We start from the raw sequence: 27,810 nt of genomic DNA, 5'->3' as shown, positions 1-27,810 counted from the left end.
GGGGCCTCCTCCTAAAACTAGGCAGTATTATAAGTGCAAAAAAATTTTTCCAGCTTTTCGAATCCATTCTCTCCAACAGAAAGATCCAGGTCTATATTGGTGGAAGAAAGAGCAGGCCCATATTCCTCCACAAACAGTCTCCCACAGGGCTATGTGTGTTAGTCCTCCCCCCCCCCCTTTTACTATTCAACATCTACATATTGGACATGTAGATGTTGAAGGTTGGCAAAGGAGGCTCCTTTGCCAACCTGGAAACAATCTTGAACACAGATCTAAACATCCTGAAAGAGTACTTCAAGCAGTGGTTCCTGAAACCAAATCCAACAAAAGTTGTTCCACAGCATTCCACCTAAACAATGCAAAAGCAAATCAACACCTCAACCTCTTTCTGTGGCAAGATGGTAGAACATGAGCCTCACCCAAAATACCTTCGTGTGAGCCTGGACAGAAATCTTATCCTATAAAAGGCACATCACCAACATGTCCAACAAAATTAAAACAAGAAATAATATAATTTCAAGGCTTGCCAGAACAACCTGAGGTTGTGGGGCAGAAGTTCTAATGTCATCTGCACTAGCCCTCGCATTCTCTGCACTAGCCCTCGCATTCTCTGCACAAAATACTGTGCTGCCATCTGGGAAAGAAGTGCACACACTAACATCATAGATACCAGCTGAACTCTACCATGTGCATAGTTAGTGGGACACTTAGAAACAATCCCTCTCCCCTGGCTGCCTGTCTTATCTAACATTGCTCCATCAAATATACAGAGAAGACAAGCCCCTCAATTAAAGAATTTAACAAAGTAATGAGCAACCTGCTCCTGCCTCTGCACCACTCTCTCAAAAATTCACCTAGTCTTTGCCTAAAATCAGGTCCAGATTTTATGGACCAGAAACCCTTTCTGGCCCATGGAAGAAATCTCTTCAGCTGCCTTACCATCAGCATCTGACATGTGGAGAGAACACTGGTCCAATAGTTTCCCAACAAATGGCTTCCTGGTTGAAGATCCCTGTGCTCTGTAGCCTGGTTTTGCTCTTCCTGGGAAGATTTGGTCATCTGTCAACAGGATCAGAACTAACCAGGGCAGATGTGGCTACCTACTACACAAATGGAACTGTCAGACCACCCTTATTGTGACTGTTCCCCATAGTTCAGATGATCACTCATGTTGTGAACAACTGCCCAAGACACCAATATCATGGTAACCCACCTCCAAGACATCCACGAGATGATGGATGGGGGCCCTGGATTAGCTTTCTGGGCTTAGACATTAACCTATAGCTGTATTGTTTTTTTTTTTGCCTTAAGAATAAATAAATAAAATTGTAAATATGGGCAAAAAAATGTTATATAAATTATTTATAGAAAATTATATATTACAAACTTGGCTATATCAGTGTCCTAAACACATCAGTTCACACTTTATGCATGCAAAACAGATGAAACTCAGAAAACAAAAACAGCAACTCATGATAAATGACAATGTTCAATTGGATTGGTTAACACACGAACCATTCACAGCCACTGATTTCTGTGTTATTGTCCCAGCACATACCCTGCCTTGCCTTCTGGATGGTTGAAAACCACTGGAATGCTAAGAATTTGATTCACTTTGCCATTTGTACATTTGTTCAAAGGGCAAATTAAATTTCCTGGACAAACACCTGGACTATTAAATGAATGTAATGCAATGTTTATGCATCAAAGTATCCTCTTCATGAAGTATCAGCATATTATAAACAACAAATTAAAGATTAGTATATTGTGTTTAATTTTAGGAATCACGCAAAGCCAGATAACAATTATGGAGTCTTTAACAGGAATAAATGCAAAAACATATTGGTGATATTGCTATTCTATGAGTGTGCACTGCACACCTAGCACACTCTGAATATATGCCCCTGATTTTGGGGTAAATTAATTATAAACTGTGTACCACACCGATGGAACTGTACTCCAGGAAATAGATGAAACCATGGGTTTTGGGTAGACAGAGGGTTGAAGTGTAAGGGCATATGGCCAAGGTTACCAAGTTAGCTCATAAGATTACTTGGCTATTGAAGAACACACAAGTGAAGATATGGAAATCGTTATTCCTCTTTCTAAATCCTTAATACATCTACATCTGGATTGCTGTGCTCAAGTCTGGCTGGTCTCGTGGGTTTCTTGGGGGATGAGGAAGTGGTCGAGAGGATTCTAAGGCAAGTGACCAAGATGTTTAGTGGTCTGTGAAATGTACCTTATGAGGATAGATTGAGGGAGAGTCTGTGAAATGCAGAAGTGGGTTGATAAGCAAAAACGAGAGAGATGATAGAAAATAAGTTAAAGGGTTTATAGGATTGATGCAGGGAAAATGTTTTAGCACTTGACTGTAGAGGAGAGAAGAGGTCATTTCTGGAATCTGAATAAAAGTGTGGTTAGTAGGGGTTTGATTTAAAGATTTGTGAATGAATGAAATGGGCCACCAGTCAGTTGTGGGCACTTTGTCTGTTAATGAGTTCAAAGAGAGGTATGATCGATTGTGGATAGTTTGCATCTCCTACAATGAATCTTTAGACTTCATGGAGGTGCCTGTACAATAATAATAATAATTAACCTTACCCTTTTCTCAAAATTTTCTCAATACATTTTTATATTGCATTGTCACAATAATAATATGCTTGGGATTCATTTCCTACTCTGCTGTTTAGTTCTCTGACAAGGATCAGCTTTTCCATTTTCTTTATCAGCTGCATTCTCTAATGACTCAAAAAAATTCTTCCACTTCTTCATTAGAGGAACCTTCTGTGAAACTATAGGTACAAATAAGTGTCTTTGTCCATTTTGATGTTTGCCCATATAACTACTTGAAATTGCCTTCCAATTAACAAGTTCGTGCTTTTTTTTCAGTAGGATTAAGATGGCATTTCTGTCCTTCATTAGTCAAGTGAAAGAGAGGAGTTTTTTTCCCTTTCATATTTCCAGATTTAAAAAATTAAAAGTTCGTTTTTATTTATTATATTATATATTCCTATGTTCAACATACTGTATATGGTAAGTATCTTCACATACCAGTCACTGAATTAGAAACTTCATAGAAATCAGTGGTTTCCATATAGGCATATAACTGCCAATACTGATCCTCTTTAATTTCCTGCACATAGTCCGGTGAGATATGGGTCAGGAACAGCCTTCATTAAATGCCTCAGTCAGTTGCTGCAAACAGGCAGTTCTGTTTGTCTGTACAAGCCTTCAGATGATGGTGAACTTGTTTCTGACAGACTGTCTTAGGACCAAAGTAATGCCTCTTAGATAGACAGTGTGGATTATTTTTCCACTGATTAAACAAAAAGGATATCTCATCTTTTGAGAAATAAATCAGCTCTGCTGTTTCAAAATTATATCTCCAGCCAGATGGGCACCCACAATGAGTGCTTTATCGAACTCCAGATCAACATTATTGAAGATTACCGACCAAATGCATTCTTAAATAGTTGTCTAAATAGGTGCATATGACTAAGTATTTTGCATATACTCTGCATACGACATTTGCATACAACTGCATAAAGGTTTCTAATTCAATGAACAGTCAGTGTACATATAGGAAATTCTGCTTGCTTGACATTTTTCAAACAGAAGTGCTGGCTAATTAGATAATTTATTTCAAGCTTTTCTTATATAAAAAATTAGCAGCCAGTATTATTTTAGTACAGGTCATTTCAGTCATCTCAATTCTTTGTGAAATAGAAATATGTTACTTCACATTAATATTGGATTAATACTACATATTGTAATTTAGAGTAATTTTTTTGGTTGCATTGGCATTTCTTGGACACCATATGGTCTTTCCTGTACCTCATAGGGTTTTGGCATGAAGTCTTTGCTAGAATTAGTTGGATGATTACAAGCATCCATGGCATGATTTGAGCCTGCAGCCTGTTGGTTAGAGAGTGGATATGTTACTTCCCAGTCAACCAGGTTGGCTTTAAGTACTTCAAGTACTGCATCCGAGCTAAAATTAGTCGCCTATTTTTGGTTTCAGTCGAAGGTAAAATTGCTTTTTTTTTTTTTTTTTTTTTAAATCTGCAGTATCAAATTGAGATGGAATGGAATTTTATACATAAGATGAAGTGTGACCAGTTACTGGGATTAAGGAATTAACTAATTGTTTGGCTAGTTTTTAAAAGTAAGGATGTCACTAATCCACTAGGGGACAGGGTTATTTGTATGATGAATTTTAGATAATCCAAAAATTTATATTTCATTTATATTCAGATATTAGAGGAATCAAATCTTACAGACATAGTGACAAAACTGCCTGTGAGGGTGGATGCAGATTCATTCAGCCAGGGTAAAACATGAAGTCCAATCAAGAATAAAACAAAACAAAAAAAAAAAAACGGCTATTTGATGGCTGGATTACAAGAAGTTGAAGCATTATAGGAAAAGAACGATAAAAAGAATGATATCAAATGTTCCTCTGAAACAGATCACCTTGTCCCCTTAAATACAAAGAAAAATATAAGAAAGCTATGTGGAAAAAACTAAGCAAAAGTCATGAAAAGACTTCTGGATGATTATAAAAAATTAAATATCATAGGTAACAAACTAACTGTGGTAGTGGTTACTGAAAGAAATAGAAACAGAGGAAAGAGTTCCACAGAAAGAATTGAAGATTATAAAGAAAAATCAGCAATAAAGGTGATGCGAAAAGAGAAAAATAAGAATGTTATTGATATCTGAAATAATTATTTTGAAAAATTATTTAATTATATTGAGAGAATATTGGTAGAAAATATCCAGAATGATTGCAATCATGAGCACTTTTCAAAATGAAATGTAGAAGAAAATATTAAAAATCTTAAATGTGGAAATGTAGTTGTGAAAAGGCTACAAAAATTGCTTGAAGAGAAATGTGTGAAAGACGCACTTCCAACCAAATTTGGCACGATGGTTGGCCAAGTTATCTGCTCTCCAATCAAGAGGTTATGGGCTTGAATCCTGTTGTTGGCATGGACATTTCTGATTGTCCTTAGGTGGGAGATGAATTTCATTGTCTAATGGGAAACCACTGCCCTGCATATTGGAAACTTCAAGTTACCTGAAAAAGTTCCATGTTTAGTCTCTAGAGCAGAGTTTCTGGACTATGTAAAATATATATAATTAAGATTTTTAAAAAATATTCTTAGCTCACTCATGGTACTAATATACTACTTTTTTTATCACAAAATTCTTTCATGGGTGGGAGTTGCATAAAATATAGAGATTCATCTGTTCCAGCCAAATAGTAGTCATATCTGTCAGGACCAAACTTTTACTTTTGGATAAATAGTTGAGAAATCGTGAGAATACAACAACAATCTGTATTTTTAAGTTTTTATAGATTTGAAAATGGTATATAATAAGGTGCCAGTTAACAGCCAATATATATATATATATATATATATATATATACACACTGCCCTCATAGTCTTCACTGCCCATAATTCCGGCTATTACCATTACTTAAGATTAAGTTAGCAGTCAGAAAGGAAGGGTGTAGAAAAGGTGGATGTAAAAACATTTGACAGGTAAGTTGCATGCTGTCTTCACCGTTATTCATTATTTGTATAAATCACATTATGAAAGTGGTGTTAAACTTTATCAAAATCAGAGGTATTGAATATAGTTCTAAACTTAATAACTGTTTTACCAAATCTGCAGTGAAAATCAGTAATAAAAAGAAAGCTACCAAAACATCCAGAATAAGAAACGTGTTATTATATTAGGCATCTTTATATATGATTGCAAAGATGGATGCATTGTGTCAAATCCATGCTGTTATTCACACAATGCATATCATACCTTTCCTTAGACTCAGCCACCAACAAGGCATTTGCAACTGTGCTGATTACCCATTCAACTCATTTATCACTCCCCAAGCAAAAATATCTAGTCCTTATGCCTTTGCTAACACTAACTGTGCTCTTACGCTACTTCCAGAGGCAACTGACTTCCTTGTTCTCTCCCACCCAATCATGTATTGAAATATTTCTTTAGTATATACTCTTTGATACTCCTTTAGTAACTTTATGTTTTCTGCCTGCCAGCTAAACTTTATAACCCACAAACCTTCAATCTGTCATCATAGGAAGAACTTCACAAACCAATCACCTTTTTGGTCACTTGCCTCTGAATCCTCTCCACCATTTCCTCATACCCAAGAAACACAGTTGATCAAATCTGTGCGTAGCATTCCAGATGAAATTTTACCAAAGTCTTATAAAAATAGAATAATAACTTCGTTATTCCTGAACTACAACTCTATCCACCACCAATTCCTCCTGATCCCTAGCCTTACCAGTTTCATGCAGTCCAGTTCCATGTATGTATTACTACGCAGCTTGTAAGTTTTTTTCCCCCCATCTGAAGCATATACTATTTTGATGCATCAAACTGGAACTGATATCCTTTGCCAAAACTTTCAGTCTCTTATGTTCATTCTGTAGAATCTGTACATTTATTAATTGTTGCCCTCCCCACTTAAGCATTATCAGCAGTAGTTTAATATTTCTCTTCAAATCATTAGTCCTTCTCTTGAATTCATCTCCACCATATACTGTATGATGACTATCCATCACTTACCTTCTTTTCTGTGCAACCAGTTTCGCATCCATTCCCCTTTTCTTCCAACTGAAGTATTTGAGTTCCTTGCATCTTATAGCCATTTTCTATCCAACTCAACTGTCACTTCATTGTAAAAAGTAAATAAATTAATAAGACATCTTCCACTTTGCACACCAGTCTCCCATAGAGTATCATATTACTATCTGCCTATTCTGGAATTCTTCCCTTAAGTGACTATTCCAATATCTTGACCGCCAGTCTCTGTTTTGAAGTCTCCTTCATACAAACTATCTTGTCAATCTTTCTTACCCTCTTGAGACTCTTTCAGTACTAAGACTTAAACTGTGTACTGAGGAATACTGCCAATTCTCTTCCACTTTTTTGTAACACATAGGCTGATATCTCATCCACTGACATAACTTGATTCACCTTGGTATTTTGTAATATATGCTAAATACCTCCAGTATTTGTGTTTTTATTTTGGCATCAATATCTCTCTCTCATATCTTCACTACAATATTTCTATCTGGATGACACATCCTTATACGTGATCACTCATCACTTATTCCTTTTGATTCTGTCTCATTTCCCTGCCATTGCTTCATTAAATAATAATAATCCTACCTTTTATTTGCCATATAGTAAAAGAAAGCTTTGGCATTCCCTTTAGCCTGCTCTACTAATTTCCTCTAATAATATGAATTTTGCCAACCCCCCCCCCCCCCATGCTGGCCTCTCTTCTTATTTGTGCTTTGTACTTCCATGGATTTGATCACATTTCTCTTTATATTCCCTTCACAGCATTTTATTTTTTGTGGCTCTTGTTTAAATGATGCTACTCATTAAGCAAGTTTTTCGTATGTGCACAAAAAAAAAAAAAAAAAACATTTTGTGCACTATTGTTCCTGTCTTGGACTTGTGCAGTAGCCTATACTCACAATAGCATCACAAGCTCTTAAAATTGCTGACATTTTTGTTAAAAGATCTTTTACATTACATGCTATAAATGAAAGATGCCAAGAAATTATATTCTTGGTTAAATCCTGAATCCACGTGTGAGCAAACAAAGTTTGTGCCTGAAGTATTTTCAGGACTGGGCAACTCGTACATAGATGCTAATGACTTCACATCACTTGCCTTAGTATCTCATAATGCAAAGTACATATCCTTACAGACATGTAATAATGCTATGCATTATAGGAAGGGTCACTACCCAGACCAGTTTCGACCTTTATTGAGGTCTCATCAGTAGACCCAGAGGTGATACCAAGGTTGAAGTAATGCTGAAGTCATATTTTCATATATGAGTAGCCAAAAGGTGTCACACCTTATTATTAAAGCCCAGCCCTGAAAATACTTCAGGTGCAAACTTTGTTTGCTTACACTTGGATAAAGGATATAATTTCTTTGCATCTTTAATTTATAGTATAACCAAGTGGAAAAACTTCCAACAACTATCTCTAATCCAGAGTATTTTGATAATAAAGTGTGACACCTTTTGGCTACTCGTATATGAAAATATGACTTCTGCGTTATTTACTTTGGTATCACCTCTGGTAAAAGGATTTCGAAAGAACCACCATACCCTTGGAGGGTAATGGATGGCACTGCTGTAGCCAATGAAGTTCTAACTGAGGCTCGGCTATTGCTGTTACCCTCCTACCATGATCAGAGCTTTAATTTAATAATAGCTCATAACACCTTATCCCTACACTGTCCTCTACAGATAACGGGGAAGATGAAAAGCATTCTTGCTTCGCCCCTTTAATCCAGTCCTTATAAGGATAAGGTATCACCTTTGGGTCTGGCTCCCACTGATGAGACCCCACTAAAGGTTGAAACTGGTCTGGGTAGTGACCCTTCCCACAATGCATAGCATTATATTATACATGTCTATAAAGATATGTGCTTTGCATTATGGGATACTAAGGCAAGTGATGGGAAGTCATTAACTTCTATATTAATTTTGTTGCACACTCAAGCAGTGCCATTCTCACTTTCTAATTTATACTATCAGATTAAAACAAAATATTATGATAGTCAAATACAATTAATATTTTATGACTAGTTTCCTGTCAGCAATTTTCTTCTAAACTGGCTTATTATTTTTCTTGTTCCTCATTTCATCTGATCTGTCTTCTAAAGAAGCACTTCATGTCTGCATCATCTCTCCTATATCTAGTGTTTGTATGAGTCTTTTTTTTCCTGCATGCTTTGCTACAAATGTCAAGTTTCCTGATATTGTTGTTAATGCTTTGCCATTTGTCCATCTCTTGTGATTTTCCTCAGGTCTCTCTCTTATATCTTCTAGTCTGTGATCAACTCTTATTAATAACGTAATCCTCAGACCATTGATACATTAAAATTGGCTTGAATGCTATCTCTGTGTACTGCTAGGGTAGTCTTGCAAGTGATTTCTCTTTTTTTTATATAAATGTATTGAGCTGCCCCACCAAACTATCTGTATTTATTCCATATTCAATAAAAATTACATCTAAATAACAAAACTGAAATGTGTTATCTGTTCTATTGCATTCATTATTGGAAATGTAATTCATGTGTTTTTGTTTGTTTTTTTCTGACAGTTTTTTACTGATTTGTCTTTTTGTTGTTGTTGGTTTGTTTTAATATTGGAATACGATGAGTGGGCAAAATAACAAACTATAAAACAGAAGAAAACTTGCATTAAAACTTATTTATTTGTAGAATTTTTCCAAGTTTAATAGCATCTTTAGTAAATAAATAAATAAAATAAAATAAAATAAAGCAAACAATAACAAAAAATTCTAAAAAGCATCACCTTAGTAACTAAGACAGCTGAAATGGTTAATATTTTTCTAAAAATTATTGACTGTTTGTACCAGAGTCTTTGCTCTTGTGGCTTATCTTATGGGCAAACTGGAAGATCTACTTTTATCATCATGAAGAGCCCAAGTCTGATATTGAATATCATGAACCTTGAATAGTCTGGACTTGCTGAGCATGCTATCTTCACTTGTCCACTGGAACAAGACAAGAATATCCTTCATAAGTCAATTCCTTATATAATGTCTTTATAAAGAAACATGCAAAATATTACCACATTGTCCTAACGCAGATCTGATAGTCTGTCTATGCCCTTTATGGAGACAGTGCTTTTTAAATCTGTTAATCTTTCCTAACTTGCGTATATTGACCATTTTAGTTGTCTTACGTTAGCTACTGAGGTGGTTCTTTTTAGAATTTTCCATTATTGTTTAATTGCCATTCCTTTTTTTTTATACTGAAGATGCTCATGACTTTTCTACAAATATATTAATTATATATTTGGTTTAATCCTTTATCCAAGTGTAAGCAAACAAAGTTTGTGCCTGAAGTATTTTCAGAACTGGAAATATTTCAGCATTAAGTATTTTCCTTAATGCTATGCATTAAGGAAAGGGTCACTACCCAGACTGGTTTCGACCTTTATTGAGAACTTATACCACCTTTGCCACTAGTTGCCCCAGTTCTGAAAATACTTCAGACGCAAACTTTGTTTGATTACACTTGGATAAAGAATTAAACCAAATATATAATTCGTGGCATAGCTAAGTGAAAAAGCTTTCATCAACTTATCTCTAATCCAGAAAATTTTAATAAGGTGCGACACCTTTTGGCAACTGGCATATGGAAATATGACTTCTCCATTACTTCCATCTTAGTATCACCACCTCTGGGTCTAGCTCCCACTGATGAGACCTCAATAAAGATCGAAACCGGTCTGGGTAGTGACCCTTCCCTTAATGCATAGCATTATACATCTCCACAAGGAGATGTGCTTTATTCAGTTGCAAACTTTGTTTGCATACACTTGGATAAAGGATTAAACCAATATAATTGGTAGCATAGCCATGTGAAAAAATTTCCATCTACAAATATATGTTTTAATGTGAGTTTTCCTTCTTTATAGTTGATTATGTTGCTGATTTTAATATCTAATTTGTCACAAACAATACATGTATAAATTAGTTAAACACTATTTAAGACTTAGAGTGAAATTATGTGGACATCATTTATGAATAATTTCATTATCACTGATTTACAGGGAGATGGCACCAGTCCATCTCCCTGTAAATCCTTCCATTTCAAACCATTGATTTGCAACTTTAGTATATACAGTATACCGTCCCATATAAGAGTCAGCTTATTTAGAGTTTTTCTATTTGCACCTTCAGATTTGCAAACTTTTGGGACCCTAATAAGGATTCCAAAATGTACCTAATAAGGTACATTTTGCAAAATGCATGGGCACCTGTTAAGTTTGGTCTGTCCAGCTATCCATGTGCATGGTACTTATGGACTCTGACTGGACAGATTTTATTGAGATTCAGGATTTGTACTCCTTGCTTAAAAATTAAATCATTTTATTTCAGTTTGACTATTTGCAGGGATGTGAAGGAATGAAATATATCAGAATTATATATTGCAATGACCTTGCACTGGTTGGCTGGAATTTATTAAGATTTGTAATTTAGGATATGCACTATCATATGTTTACATAGTATGCTTAGTTTATGTCATAATTTTTATCATCAGTTGAATCAAGTTAATTCATACTTGATAATGACAATTTTGCACTAGCTGGATAGAATTTAATATTTAACATCTATTCAAAAATGTATTGACCTTTTTAAATTTTGATTGATTTCAAGCAGAATATATTGTATGAAAACAAAATTATATGTTTAGTACATGAGCCAAAAACAAGTTAAAGTTTCATAAACCACATTCTAACTTTTGATAGACATACCGATTGATTCTCTTCTGTCAAGATGGGCTGAGTACTTCATGAGTCCATCTTCTCCACTCTTCTCTTAATAAAGGCTTTCTTGAAAGATCTTGAAGGCTGTTGATCTTAGCAGCTTTCTTAATACTAGTGACCCAGCTTATCCTGGTCTGCCCTTTGTCAGTTGATGGTTTTCCATCCCTGTAGGGCAATGTAAGATAATCTCTGATTCATTCTTTTTACATGCTCATACCATTTTAATCTCTTTTTATTTAGTTTGTTTAATATCAGTTCTTTGTAATGTAGTTCATTCCTCTGTTTGATTGGTCTTTTACTTAGTCCATTTAGTTTGGTTTATTTTTCATAAGCATTTGGATTCAAACTCTCGTGATTTTATTTCTTCTTTTTTCTTTGTTATCCAACTTTCAGATCTGTAGAGGACCACAAGCAGTACCATTGAGTTGTATATTTTTAGTTTCAGCTGTTTACTTATTTTATTACTATTCCAAATGTGATTAGCTTTCCCATTAAAGACCAACCTAAACTTATTTATGATTTATTGCTTTCATATAATTTAGATCTTCAGTGATGAGTGATTCCAAATAGTTAAATTGAGTTACTTGTTCAGTATTTTAGTTTTAGTGAAATTTATACTCATATTTATTGCTAATTTGGTTTATTTTGCTGATCATGGATCATTTTTCTGAGCAATAGTGGCCTCGTGAACAAAAGGGGACAGTGAAAGCATAAAGGACAAAAATTAGGTGCTGAAAAAAATTTATCAAAAATTTTAATGATATAACTGATGTATAATGTAAGTAAAGGTCAGTTTTAGATTGTTTCTGAATTGGGTGACAAGCAGTTAGCAATTTGATGTGGTACATAAAAAGTTTAGTGCATATTCAATACCTAGTCAGCACTTTTATTTTCCAAGGAAATGTACAAAATGCAAGTTACAGCCAATTGGCACCGAAGTCCAATGACAGGTCTTAACAAGCAAAGTGTTAAGTGACAGGCGCACACTTTCAAGTGATCGAGGTTTTACAAGTCCAGTATGCATTGCCAGGAACATGTGCATGTTATGACTTGTTTACTGTATAATACTATAAATACATGAGACGTATGAAATCAGTTCTAGATTGTTTCTGAATCGAGTGACAAGCAGCTAGCAATTTGATGTTAGTGCATATTCAATACCAGTCGGTACCTTACTTACATGGATTGCACACAAAGCAAATTATTGTTGTTCCAATAAAACAGCAGGTTTCACATGAGTATTTTTATACCTTTTCTTGTAAAAATAATTTGTTTTAGGTACATGAGAAATTGCATTCTAGCAATTTTGTAAGTATAGTATGCCCACAGTTTGTAGATCTCTGCTTGGCGACTTGCCAAGAATAGTTGATTCATGCTGAAGGGGAGAAAGAAATGAAGGACATACGAATTGGTCGCCAACACGCGAAATCACTTGCTTATAGGTAAAATTTTCCAACATAGTTAACTACAATGATCATAAAAGAGAAGTTAATTTTCCGACATGTAATAATAAACAACTCATCCCACAATATGGACTGATTACCCTATTATCGGAATGGATTCTCCTCCTGTTGACATGCGCAGCAGTGTCGAAGGATCTCAAATCTGTGGGCGTACTATAACTGTTTTTTTTTTTTGCAGGTAATATCATGGCTGAACCCAAGAAGAAATGTAGACAATATAATATTGAATATTTGAAATATGGCTTTATTTAGTTGCCTACAAATAAAACATTACCAATGTGCCTGATTTGCCAAAACGTTTTTTTCAAATGAATCTATGAAGCTTTCAAGACTAGAAGAACATTCGACAAAAGTTCATGCTGATAAAAAAAAAGATAAGGATTTATTGCATTTTCAAGCACTTAAGAAAAATATTTGAAACAACCAACATTGGCAGGTATGTTTTCAGCAGCATCCAAACTAGATGATGGGTTACATGCCTCTTACATTTTCTTGTTTTGTTATGTTCCATCGAGTTGTTTTCAACTCCTGGTGATTCTGTGAACATACATTCTCCATTCAGATCAGTCCCTGGCCATATCTTTCAGAATTTCCAAGCACATTCCAGTTGCTTCTTTAACTCCATCCACCCATCTAATTCTTGGTCTTCCTCTTCTCTTGCTTCAACTTTAGCAAGCATCATCATCTTCTCCAGACTGTCATTTGCTCACATAATATGTCCAAAATATGACACTTTTTGCTTATGATCATAACTTCGAGGGAGCAATCTGGCTTTATTCTGTCTATCACTGATTTATTGGTTTGCTTTGCAGTCCATAGTATTCTTAGTAAGCATCTCCAAACCCATAATTCAAATGCATCTATCTTCCTTCTTTCACTCTTTCTCAGGGTCCAACTTTCACATCCATACAGTACCACAGGGAATACCATTGCTTTCACGATTCTGATTTTTGTTGTGAGGCTAATATCTTTATCTTTAAAGATCTTGCTTAAATTTGTCATTGCTTTCTTTCCGAGTAATAATCTTCTAACTTCTTCAGTACAATAACCATTTTGATCAATTCGGGATCCTAGCACAAAATTGTTAACTGCTTTCATTTTCTCCCCATCTACTTCAAAATCATTAAGTTGGCATGTTGCCATAACTTTTGTCTTTTTGAGGTTAAGTTTAAGACCATATTTAGCACTTTCTTCTTTCATTTTCATAATAAGTTCCTCCAAATCTTCTTTGCATTCTGCTAGCAAGGTGGTATCATCTGCATACCTCAAATTATTAATATTTCTTCCACAAATTTTAATTCCAACTGAAGACTCCTCCATCCCTGCCATTCTTAAAATGTATTCTCTGTACAAGTTAAACAGAATACATCTTGTCGCACCCCTTTATCTGTTGTGAAATACTCAGTTTCTCCAAGATCTGTTTGGACAGTAGCTTCTTGTTAATAATAAAGATTCCTCAGAAGGCTAATGAAATGTTTTGGGACTCCCATTGTTCTTAACACATTCCACAGTTTCGCATGATCTACAGAGTCAAAAGCCTTGCTATAGTCAAGGAAACAAAGGTAGACATTCTTTTGATATTCCTTTGCTCTTTCTATTATCCATCTTAGATTGGCGATTTGATCTCTTGTTCCTCTGCCTTTTTGAAGTCCTGCTTATTCATCTGGCATGTCTCTCTTCATGAATGGTTCCAGTGTTTTCTGAATGATCCTTAAGTAAGACTTTACTTGCACAAGAAATGAGTGCCATAGTTCTGTAATTTTCGCACTCTCTTGCATCGCCTTTCTTCAATAAAGGTATATAAACTGATTTTTTTCCATTCCCTAAGCCATTTAGTTGTGATCCAAATTTGCTGACATAGAGCTGTTAAAATTTTAACTGCCTCTTCTCCCAGGGCTTTGAGCAGCTCAGTAGTGTAAATTTATGGTTGTATTATTTATATCTTTGACTTTTTTTGCTTTAATTTACTTATAGTTTTTCTATATGATGTTTCTTAACTACTAATTAATTTTTTTAAGTTGTGCAATGAACTTTTGGCTGCCACTAAATTTACTAATAGAGTGTGCAAAGCTTAGCTGACAAAGGGATTTCCACTGGCAAGAGCCAATTCCTTTGTTTCAATTCTGGTGCTAATCCTTCTTCAAATTTAGGAAAAATTTATTTGATTATCCTGCGCCATCCAAAATTCTAGACATAAGGAAATTTCATTGTCAAGGATCTAGCAATCAGAAATGCACACTATCTATTCCTTAAATCGATATTTTCTGTTCTAAACTTCGATATCATAAACCTTAAATTTCTCTGCAGTCGTAGCTATCTTTAAACGTTAATTCCGCACAGATTCAAATTTTCATGAGCGGTGCATTGAGACCAAGATCAGGCAGGCTATTTGATTGACAAAAAATGGATTTATTCATGAACTAAGTAAGGTACAAATAACAATTATTTGGTTAAAAACTAAAGCAATCATACAGGCTAACATTAGTTAATAAAACATCTCATTATACAAATCTATATCTCATATAAAGCTAAGTTTAAGCTCCTAATTGCTTAACATTTCCAACTAATTCAACAATTCTCAGAACCAGGAGCTAACAGACTAAACATGCCATATTTCATTTAACACTATTCCGTACAATTCTCAATCCTAGAATTTTACGGTTCCCCGTTAAGATTCTGGTTTTCTAAAGTCCTACCACGCACTGTAAATCTAGTAACTAATTAGTTCCTTTCTTAGACTCCTATTACACCTCTCAGTACACAAGTAAATTGAATAAGATTCTACTTTACTGGGGATTCTGGAATTCCTTGGCTTCCCAGACATCCTACAGACGATCATTCCTTGATCGTCTCTAGGATGTCTGGGTCTCTTTGATCCTATGTCTGCATAACCCTTCCTAATAAAACGGACTTGCAGGTTTGGTCACGACTCGGTTCCTTTGGTGTAGGCAAATCTGGTCTGCCGTGATCGGATCAAGTTTTTTTTCTGCATAACTTCTCGGTCTACGCTGTATTCTCAGTAGAGCCGAGGTGTGTACTCGAACTGGATTTCTGCTTGACCACCGGGCTGTCTACCGACATCTTCGGCTTTGATCGTACTCCTACCACCGTCCTCGGGAGCTTCGGAACTAGATGACCAGCACAACGGCAGAAAAAGCCACACATTTGCGTCGCTCTGGTCTATATATCTTTGTCGCGATGTTCTCTCTCTTGCGTCACATTTTTTTCTCTCGGCACGTAAATTTTCTTGCACCCAGTGCCGTCACTCCTCCTAGCATGTTTATGGGTAACTTCCGTGCGCAATTCACTAATATAATCCTTACATATTTTCAAGTTCAGATAACTTCACAAGAACTAATAACAGTATAAGGCATAAAGAAAATATTTAAGTTATGAACTTTATCGATAATTCACAATCAACTTTAATTTTACTAATGTACAAATATTGCTCCTGGAATTTTGTTACTTGTTAAACCTGAATGAAATAATTTAGAATAAATTCTCTTTCATTCAGGATTTAACAGTAGGTATGCCATCTCTTCCTGGTGCCTTCTTACTGGACTGTGCCCACCTCGCTTCGCTCTCCAGTAGTACTGGCTCCTGTGTGTAATCCTGCTCTTCAAATTTCTCAGTAATTTTGGAGTCCTTTCTGTAAAGGGCTTCTGTAAGATATCCTTTGTGTTTACTTTTCAATATTGTCACCTTGGCACTAAACTTCCCTCTTAGTTCTCTGATCTTTTTGAAAAGATCTCTTGTTTTGGTCTTCTCTTTGTTGTCATTCCTGGTTAAAGTATTTTTCCTTGTCTCTTCTGGCTTGTCGTTGAAACTCTGCATTCGAATGCCGTACTTCCTGCAAATTTCCTGTGGCCTTCATTTTCCTCCTTTCCTGAGCAGTTTGGATGGCATCTTCTGACAGCCATTTAAACTTCTTGTTACAAACTGTTGGAATATTCTTCTTTGCTTCTGTTTTAATTATATCTTTAATCTCTTTCCATAGTTCATCTGCTTCTCTTTCACACAAATGAGTGTTAAATCTGTTCTGTATACTAATATTGTATTCAGCTGGTATGTTTCCAAGATCATATCTGATCGACATTTGTGTTGTTTTCAGTTTCTGTAATTTCACATGTATCCTAGTCACTAATAACTCATGGTCTGTTCCACAGTCTGCACCTGGAAAAATCTTGACAGACTGAATTGCACTTCTCCATCTTCTTTGTCCAAGTATATAGTCAATTTGATTTCTGTATTGTCCATCAGGTAATATCCATGTGTATAATCTTCTTTTGTCCTGTTTAAAGCAGACAAACAAAGAATTCTTTGCACAAAACTCAACTAGTTTCTTCCCTGTAGTGTTACAAATGCCTAAACCAAAACGATCTGATCTGTTATTCCTTGTTCCTCAGTCTCTCCCATTTTTGCATTCCAATCTCCAATAAGTAGCCATAAATCGCACTTTGGTGTTGCATCTATCACTGCTTGTAACTTGCCATAAAATTCTTCGATGTCTTCTTCTGGTGCCTTTGTAGTGGGTGCATAAACCTGAATGATGGTCATATTCATTGGATGTCAACTCATTCTGAGAGAAATGATTCTGTCACTCACTGGATTATAACCTAATATATACCTAGCCATCTTTTTCCTGAGTAAGAAAGATACTCCATATTTATGACTTGTCTCATGTCCTGAGTAATACACCATATAGTCCCCTGACTGAAAATGGCCCATTCCTGTCCATATAAGTTCACTTATTCCCAATATATCCAGCTTCTTGCACTCCATTTCCATACATTTTCTTACGGATTGCTAAATTGGGAAAACCACATAATGTTGGTGAAGATCTAATCCTACCAGCTGTTAGTGAGGTCATATGCACTGTACTGCACAAGCCAGCCTCTGATATTAATGAAATTCCTTTGAGCAATAATACAGTGCAACAAAGAATTGATGAAATGGCCCAGGATGTTGAAGACTCATTATGCAAGTATTTAAAAACAGCCAGCTCTCTATACAACTTGATGAGTGTCCTTTACCAGCAAATGAAGCATTACTTTTAGCATATGTATGATACATAAAAGAAGAAAAAATTTGCCAAGAATTATTATTTGCTAACTGACTAAACGAGAATTGATATTTCATGCATTTTAAGAGTTTTTTAAAGAAAAAGAAATCCTTCTGAATAATATCTTGTCAGTTGCTACCAGTTTTATTGCATATTTCAAAGAGGCAGTGCCAAATGTATTTACTGTACACTGTGTGATTCTTGTCAACATTTAGTTGCCAAATACCTGAATGATTGCCTACACAGGTCATTACATTATGTAATTACAGCAGTCAACAAAATCAAAAGTCATTCATTGAATGAAAGATTGTTTGGACAACATTGCATTGAAAATGAAATCACTTGCTGCTCCATACAGAAGTTTGTTAGCTATGAAAGGGTGCCTGCTTGAATCGATTTTATAAACTCTGACTCTGTGCTACAGTTTTTAGAAAACAGAGATGACTCTTTATGGGCCAACTTAATTATTTTCAAAAGTGACATAGCTTATTTGACCAACTTGTTTAACAAATTTAATGAAATCTACAGCTCCAATGAGATGAGCTGAATTTAATAAAAACAAAAGCTGTTATTTCTGTGTTTATGTCAAAACTTGTCCTGTACAAACGAAACTTAGGATGAGGAGAATTCAGCCAGTTTCCAAATCTGTCAACAGTGGAAAAATGGGATGAAGATGTGCTCAGGTATTGTCAGCACTCGAAGGCTCTCCATTGTGATTTCAACTAATGATTTAAGATATTCTTGAAATTTATTTATTTATTTATTTATTCGTGTGGGGTTTTCTCCCTTTTTCTCCCCCATCCCTATTGGGGCGAGTTGAACCCCCTCATGGGGGGGTTAAGTATTTATGGCTGTAGATCTGTGTGTGTTCACGGGGCCGGTTTGCCTGCTTGCGGGATGAAAAACGGCAGATAAACTGGCGGGGAAAACCCTACTGCCCATGCCCAAGACCGGCTAACTTGGCTATGACTGAGGAAGATCCTCAAATTCCTCATATCTTCGACGGAAATCGAACCTGGGACACTCCTTCCCCAGTCATATGGTTGTGAAGTGCACAGCCACTAGGCTAACCGTGTGGACGTTCTTGAAATGAAAATACCCGATTAAAGCTCTAGTTCAGTGGTTCTCAAATAAGTTTGAGAACCACTGAACTAGAGTGGTTCACAAGCATACATTACTGGAACAGGTTATAGCTAAAAACTAACAAAAAAAAAAATAAATGTTTCTTTTTTATAGAAAGGAAGGTTCAAAATTTTTATAGTAAAAAATGTAAGGCACTGTACAACATTTAGTATTTTATAATGAACAGGCAGTCCTTTTAAGCCTGTCCTTATTAACAGGATGATCAAAATGAAAGTATCCCTATTTACCTTGTGGAGTGTCACCCACTGATCTAAATGCTGCGAAACTTTGTGGGAATGCATTTTGTGTCATGCAAAAGCAATATCTGGGGGATATTTCCAAAATTCACCACCAGGGGTACTGTATGGTGTACCGAATGAAGATGTAATGCATGTGTGTAAGAAGGAGAAAAGAAACAAGCATAAATAGCACATTTTTATTCACTTCCATCGTGCATTAACAGGATGTACTGTTTGGTGTGCTGCCCTACCCAGTATGCCTCAAACTGCATCCTTTACACAGTGCATTCAGCAGCAGAGCATAGCTGCTCAGAACTGATGTTGCTCACTGGCAAGTTATCAGGATAATCCCCATAAACCCTGTCTTTGAGAAATCCCCAGAGCCAGAAATCAACAGATGGGTCAGATCGGGTGAACAAGGTGGCTGTGCAGTGGGAAATACATGGCTGACCGTTGGGGCAAGGTTATGATGCACAACATATTCCTGCAAAGTTTTGCAGCATTTGGATTGCTGGATGGTGATCTACAAGGCCTTAAACAAGGTACTTTAATTATGATCACTCTATATATCTCTGATATTTCATATTGAGTTAGTGCCAGCAAGATGATCTAATCTCCATCTGCAGCATTACTAATTAGGCTTCAGCAATTTCTCGCAACCAAACGTTCAGTAAGAAATAAAATATAACTTGAGTATTCTTCCCAAATAATCAGTTGTTTTCTCATTTACAGCACAGGACTAACATTTCTCCTTGAGATTCTGTTTTTCCCACTAGTCTTTCATTTCCCTTAACTCTGCTCTCCAGAACATCTTTCTCCATGAAAATTTCCTTGAACTGCAACATCCAACTATTTAAAAAGAATGTTAATAGGTTTCTTCCCTCTTAATCCCTTGCTCATGGCTATACTCAGATTTGCTAGGTTCTGAAGCCTGGTGTGTGTGGGGGGGGGGACATACTTTTTAATTTTTAATTCTTCAAAAAAACTGTTCTTCTAAATGTTTGGATAAAAAAAATCATTAAAATAATTTGTTTTTATATTTGAACTATCTAGTATGTTTGTAATGGAGCATTCTTAACTGCCTAACAGGAAGCAAAAGCAGTAGGTAGCAAGTATATATGGTCAGAATGTTACTGGGCTATTCCAGTTCACGTTTGATTTTCATTTATGCATTGTGTCATTGAGAGTAAATTATTTGGATGCAAATCTTATTTGACAAGTTCTGGTGTATAGACCTAGATTAACATAAGACATCATGCTATAAGTATGATCAGGGAACAAGTAATTATTGTATGCAGTGCTGTGTTGAAAAGGTGGCCAAAGAACAGATCTTCTCTGAGAACAAGATGAACAACAGAATTGGATTACCTAACAATGAAAATAAGTGTTCCAGATACCATTAAATAATTTTTAATTAGAAAATTAAATGCATGTGGATAAAGCCAACAGAAATCTAAAGATAAAGGTGGCTATGTTTAAAAGCATTAATATTTGACAAAATTGAAAAAGATGTTTTCAACAAAATTCTAACAAATATTTTATGTTCATATTTAACACTGAAAGCAGCATCTATGTTTGAGGCCAGCTCATTATAGCATTTAATGTATAAATATACAGTACATTTATACATCATGATAATTCAGAGATCTTTATGAAGGTACCATTGAAACTATAATACAGGACTTATGGCCCAACTAGCCTATGTGGAAAAGTACAAAGCATTATATGAGGTATAAGAAGCTGTGGGTAACAGCAATACAAAACTATTCATTGTTGTCATCCACAGTTTACCTGCAGATAACTTAATAAATTTAACATGGCCCCTTAAATATTTTTTTCAATTTAGTTTCTATTTGATTCACTTGCTTTTTCATACTTAAAATGTAAATGGGAAGTGTCTTCCCCCCCCCTCCTCAAGCAGATGCAGAGGTTTTTCCCTCACTTTATTCTCTCTCTCATATAAACATTTCTATTGTACATCTCATATTGACAGTTTAATGAAAAGGAAGCTTAGCACAACAAAATGAAATTAAATTAAGGGTGAATGATTCCAGTATTTTATCACTGTCATTGGTGATACAATATGCTTAAAATCCTAGAAAGGGTGTCCTCTATAGATGATAGTTGGTAGTAGGCTTTGGTTATTATTGTGTGGGAGGCCCCTTCAAATTATCCTTTCTGATATTTTGAGGAGTTTCATACATCAGTACTTATTTAGTGTAGGATGGATTTTAAGAGCAGTTGTCAATTAAAAAAAAAAAAATACTTGCTACAATGTCGCAATACTTTTTTCTGTATGATTCTGTGGAGAGTATTGAGGATATGGTCTGCTAGACTTTGACTGTTCTCGGCTGTGGCAGCAAATAAATGTTTTGTATTTCTAAGAAAATAGCCACATTTTCCAGCTTGTCCATAATAAGCTAGCTTGCAGGCGCAAGAAACTGTAAACACTTGGAATTGAGAGAGGAAAAAAATGATCTAGAGTAGGTGATAGACAAGCTCGATATGGAGGGAAATTGAAAATGGCATTTGTATTTCTTAAAAATTCTGGTAATTTTTTCTGACTTAAGACTGTGAGGCTAGTATATTAATTATACTTGTTGGTTACATGTGCTCTTCTGGCTTGGCTGAGTTGCCAATTTTAATAAATGAAAGTCTGAGTTTTCTGGAGATAGAAAACCATCCCCCTCCATACAAGCTGTCTCACTCACTCATCCTCAGTTGAAAACTCTGACCAGAGGGCATTGTCATTACTGACAGAGCTACAGAGGTTCTAATTATAAGGAATAATGTAACTGGCACTATTATATAAAATGCAATTATATATGAATATCATTCATATAATGCAAATAACTGACTTAGATTAAAATTGCCTGAACTGACACCCACCATTTTTCTTCTTTGTTTTCTGGAAATCACAACCTGGATAAATTTCAGATCGTATGTGCATGTGTCTATCTATCTACACATGCCTTCCCCACCTCTGGTCTGCCGAGAATTATAAAATAGTAAGCATTCGAGTATGCTAATGAATTCATCCCAGCATGTAGTTAGATAAGGTTATGTAAACATATATAACCTTATCTAACTACTTTGTTATTGTCGTTACATGTTTGCTGTTTGGAGAGACAAACTGAAAATGTGCTTTTTTTGTAATTTTGAAAATGTGTAATTTGATTTGAATTTTTTTTTTTTTTTAAGCACTATTATTTTTTCAGTAATTAGTACATGGTGACTCATGAAAAGATGACCGTTTCAACAATATTCACCATTTTTCATGTTTCAAACAGTGATCCTGTAAGCAAGTAAATTTTGAATGAACATGCCTGCTTCTTATAAAAATATTTAGATTTAATAAATATTTTTATATATAGTGTAAGTCAGGAGAATGTACATAACTTCTGGAGCTTATAACATAATAAAAACTATGGGGATTTGATGATTAGAGGTGTGAGTCAAAAGGTGCACAATGTTTGTTTTCCCAGGAGGTAGAATGAGCAGGGTGGTTGAAGCATTAGATAAAAGGAGCACACGAGCAAAAGAGTTGGTAGTAGTTGGCACAAATCATTTGACTGGTAACAAGGAGAATGTAAGGATGGATGGATGTCAGGCAACTGTTAAGAAGAGAGAAAAATAGCAGTGTGGTAGGTAAGGTAGTCAGTGTGTTGCCCAGGCATGAGTTGAGAAGATGAGTGAAGATTATGAATGATATGCTAGCAGAGGAGAAAAACATTCATTTAATGAATGTGAGATGAATTTGAATTATGGATAGAGCTATATAAAAGAGATGGGCTGTGTTTACATGGATTTGGTGTGGGTCAGTTTTAGAAAATGACTAAAGTGAATGCAAGGCCTGAGGAAGCAAGAGGTTGTGGAAAACAAGGAAAGTAAGGTAGAAGAGTTTGCAAACAGAGATGTGAGTGGAATGAGTGAAGAGACTGAGAAAAATGGATCACAAAATTGACAGGGAAATGGGGGGGGTCGCAGTGGGCAAGGAGACACCGCATGAGAGGTGTAGATGATGGTTTCAGGAATAGATTTGTGGATGTGCAAGAAAGGATTAAAATTGTCAAGGATGTGGTGGTGACATTTAGGTCTGGTGAGTGGGATGTAATATCAGTGATAGAGGAATGGACAGAGTGGGAGTGTGGAGGAGTCATATTTGAAAATTTTAGTCATCTCATCTTCCTTTTTCCCTCTTTTACCTTGCAGTATCGAGGGTTAGTTAATCATTGGACCTCAAACCATTCACAGGATAAGGTGGTCAGCCCTACACCCCGGTGCCGTAGTGTTGAGTTCTCAAATTGGAGTCATTGAAACAAAAATGAGATAGTGTATATGTTTACAAATGCTAGAAGTATTCGAAACAAGAGGAATGAAATTGTAGCATTGATAGCCCATTCAGCAAAAAATTGTTGGAATAAGTGAGACATGGTTGAACAAGGATGACATTCTGGCAGGAATAGAGATGGAGAGATATGTAGTCTTTTGAGAAGATAGATAAGGCAGAAAGGGAGGAGGAGTGCTATTGATGATAGCAGAGGAGTTCATTGGTGACTGGTTTTGAAACAGTGTGTTGTAGAATGGAGGTGAACAGGATGAAATGTTTAGTAGGTTTTTGCTATAGATGTGGAAGACAGTGAGAAGGAAATGCTCAGACAAATTGGTCTGCCTAAAAACAAAAGGGTGATCAGTATGGGCAGTTTCGATTATGGTACTATAGACTGGAATGAAGAGACCATCTAGAACCAAAGAGAATGAATTTCTTGAATTTTTGAGGAACAACTATCTTAAGCAGTACATAATGGAGGTTACATGTGGATCGAGGGTCTTAGATTTGGTTATCTCATCAGAAGATATTATTGTAAATAAGTGCCACATTTTCCTCCATTTGGTGAATGTGACCATGAAGTGATCACTTGGGTGGTGGCTTGCAGTGATATCATGAAATGAGGAATTGGATGGGAAGGAAATCAATGCTGCTTGGTCCCTACTCAGGAACTATCTGGCAGAGGAATAACTGAGTGTATTCCAAAGATCAGGACATTTAATAAGATAAGTGTAAAATGGATGACTGAACAGGTGAAGCATGCAATCTTGAAGAAAAAGGCATTGTGGAGGCGACACAAGATGAGTAACAATAATCGGATACATTAGGAGTACAAAGAGCAAGCAAGAAAGGTGAATCACTTGGTAAGGGTAGCAAAAGAGGCTGAAAGAAATCCTGGGGAGTTTTTTTGATATGTGCCCAATAGAATTGAAGAATGATTATGTGAGAAGGATAAAAACTGTAGAGATGTTAAATGAGCAGTTCATTAACGTATTCCATCTTTATGATTGTAACATAATGCAGAACTTAAGAGTAGTTGGAATGAGAGAGAGGAACCACTGATAGTGAGTGAGGAGGAGGTATGAGGTATTGAATGAACTTGATGTCAACGAGGCCATGGGACTTGATGGTATATCACTGCATGTCTTGAAGGAATGTTCCAGTTAACATCTTTAACTTAAATTAAAGATACCAAGAAATTATATACTTGGTTTAATCCTTTATCCAGGTGCAAGCAAACAAAGTTTGTAGTGTGATATAATAAGGTGTGACACCTTTTGGCAACTTGTATATGAAAATATGACTTCTGCATTACTTCAACTTTAGTATCACCTCTGAGTTTGGCTCCCATTGACGACACCTCAATAAAGGTGAACTGGTCTGCAAAGGTGAAAGGTGAACATAATGCAAAGCACATATCCATAAGGATATGTGCTTTGCATTATGGGATACTAAGGCAAGTGATATGAAGTCATTAGCTTCTAAATATGAGTTGCCTTGTTCTGATTATATGTCGGGTGCAAAGTTTGTTTGCTTACACTTGGATAAAGGATTAAACCAAGTATATAATTTCTTGGTATCTTTAATTTATAGTATAACCAAGTGGAAAAACTTCCAACAACTACCTTTAACTTTTTTAATATGAGTCTTAGATTTGTTCAAGTTCCAACGAAGAGGAAAGTGACAAAATTGTTCTGCTTCATAAAGGGAAGGGAATGATAAAACTAAGGTTTTGAATTATATGCCAGTCTGCTTGTCTTGAGTTGTTCAAGATGTTGGAGAAGTTAGTGAGAATAAGTCTATAACAAAGATTCAGAACTGATTGAGAGCAGCAGAATTCTCTTTAATGAACAGTGTGGATTTGCTGAAGGAAGATTGTGTTTTAGCACTCTGCTTACTTATTGTAACAAGGTGATGAATAAATTGCATAAGGGGGGTGCATATATAGTAGTATATTTAAATTTTGCAATGTGATGAATAAATTGGATAAGGGGTGCTTATATAGTAGTATATTTAAATTTTGCAATGTCTTTCTATTGAAAGCCTTTTCAAAATTTAAATATACATAATAGTTAAATTGGAACAGATGGGATTGGATAGTACAGTAGTGAACAAATTAATCCGAACACTCACATTTTAAAGATAAAATTTTAATTTTGCCAGAAAATAAGTACAAAAAATAAACTCCAATTTTATCTAATAATTCATATGTGCTCTTATGTTCCTAATAAGTTCATTAATTGGCTTAGGCATGGACTCAACCAACACAGAACACATTTTTCTTATTTCTGCATCTCGAAACCATACTTTTATAATGATTGTATTAGGTTATCCTTTGTATAACAATTTAATTTTCCAGTCTCTTTTTACTATGGCCTATAAATTTTGTGTTAGGTTAATGTCAGGAGAGTTACCTGGCCACTGAAGCAATTGGATGTTGTGATTCTTGAGGAACTCTTTCACTTTTTTTTTAAGTGTGGCAGGGAGCAAGAGAAACAGGTTCTCTTGCTCCGTGCCACACCTCTTTGTTCTTTGTCTTTCTGGATCTGTGGGATCATTCTTTTCTCTAATATTTTTATGTGTTGGTCACTTTTCATCATACCATCAACAGGCACAAGTGATCCTGGACCGTTATGTATAAAACAATCCCAGAACAGCTTTTTAGCTGGTTGTTTAGGAGCTCGTTGAAGGTAGGCAGAAGTCTTCTCAGTCACTGATTTGTGAACCTAGAGTATTTGCTCTCCTTGGACAAAGAAATTGCTCTCATCTGAGAATATAACCTCCTTCCACTTCTCAACAGTCCAATCTTTGTCCACTGAAGCCTCGTTTTCTGCATAACCTTCATCAACAGTTTTCTTTTTTGGTTTGTGACAGTCCTCTCTGTTTCCAAGAATCTTCGATGGCCTATCATGTCAGAAACATTAATCTTACTAGCTACCAAGTCTCTATTTAAGTCTACAGCAGACAATCCTAGATTCATTTTGATTTTCCTAACTAGTAAACTTGAGTAAGTGTAGTTTTCCTTTTTTGCCTACATTTTCCTTTTTTATCAGAAGAAAAGGTACTCATCTCCCTAAACCACTTTAAAATTGCATTAACAGTACCCAAACCAACACCACACTCATTGGCAATTGAATGTGTGCTGAGAAATAGTACATATTTTTGAAGACTTTCTTGGAGATATATCCATTTTATAGCTATACAAAATGAATAAAACACTATGAATGTCAACTTGTATACACTATTAAAAAAAGGCACAACACTATTGATAAACATCATAGAGAGAGTTAAAACATGCAGCACTCAACCAAAATAGTGAATAAAAACCAAAAAACTTGATGAAAATTTGGCTTGTTCATATTTTGTTCATTTTCTGCTATAGATTAGTGCAGGGTTTCCCAAACTGAATATCTCTGTGATATGGTAATGGACAACAAGCAGTGCCTTGGTATTGCATTACTTGAGTCATCTTTTGTATAATAGCATTTAAGCAGTAATATATGTGCATAAAGCATTTATTTACATGAGTTACACAAATCTGATTTATTCATTAATCTGATATATTTTGTGCAGACCACCAATTTGATAAATTATCAGATCAGTGTTGGGTGTGAAGACATAGATTTGCACATATTAAAGAGGAAAAAGATATGTGCTTTGTAAGACTTTGCTAGGTATTTAGTCAAGAATAACAAACTTGTCATATATATTTAATCAAAGATAGTTTTCTCTAAAGACTGAGTTTCTGGTAGCAGTAGACTTACCAGTCACTTATAAGACACAATCCACTTTTTTGCCATTAAAGAATATAATTTCTGTAAGTTGTGTATTGCGATTCCTTAAAAGCTAAATTTTTATTATCTATCATTAAACTATTTTCTTGTCACCATTAAAAAAAAAAAAAAAAAAAGTTGCTGAATTTTTTTTTGTTTAGGTGAAATGCATATTTCAGTACCTGGTTTTTTTTTAATTTTCCTGTTATTACAGCTATGCCACTAGCTCTGCAAGCACGTCATGATTTACCTCCATCAATGCATGTTGCTGCAGCCACAGGTCAACCAATATTAGCTCCGGCAGCAATTCCTGCTCCACAGCTTGCTATGCAGTATGCTGCACCTCATGGAGTGATGCACTCCCCTGGTCCACATCAGTCAGCACTGGCATATGCACCAGTAAGCAAATTTTCATATATTTATTTTTTCTCTTGTCTCAGTTTCTTCAGA

At 35.5% G+C, this 27,810-nt stretch overlaps 1 protein-coding gene across 6 annotated transcripts in view; it reads left to right on the top strand.

Moving 5' to 3' along the window:
• LOC150095691 (uncharacterized) overlaps positions 1–27,810 on the top strand; it is a 369,335-nt gene that overhangs the window by 290,947 nt on the left and 50,578 nt on the right. For all 6 annotated transcript variants that reach the window (XM_090409912.1, XM_090409913.1, XM_090409909.1 and 3 more), the window contains one exon: positions 27,575–27,759. In XM_090409912.1, the coding sequence (XP_090266038.1) occupies positions 27,575–27,759 (185 nt within the window). The remainder of the gene's footprint in view (positions 1–27,574; positions 27,760–27,810) is intronic.

Source organism: Typopeltis vanoorti, chromosome 20 (genome assembly GCF_054136105.1).
Source record: "Typopeltis vanoorti isolate ZY-2024b chromosome 20, IOZ_Tvanoo_1.0, whole genome shotgun sequence".
Taxonomy (NCBI): domain Eukaryota; kingdom Metazoa; phylum Arthropoda; class Arachnida; order Uropygi; family Thelyphonidae; genus Typopeltis; species Typopeltis vanoorti.
This window is presented reverse-complemented; position numbering and strand designations above follow the sequence as displayed.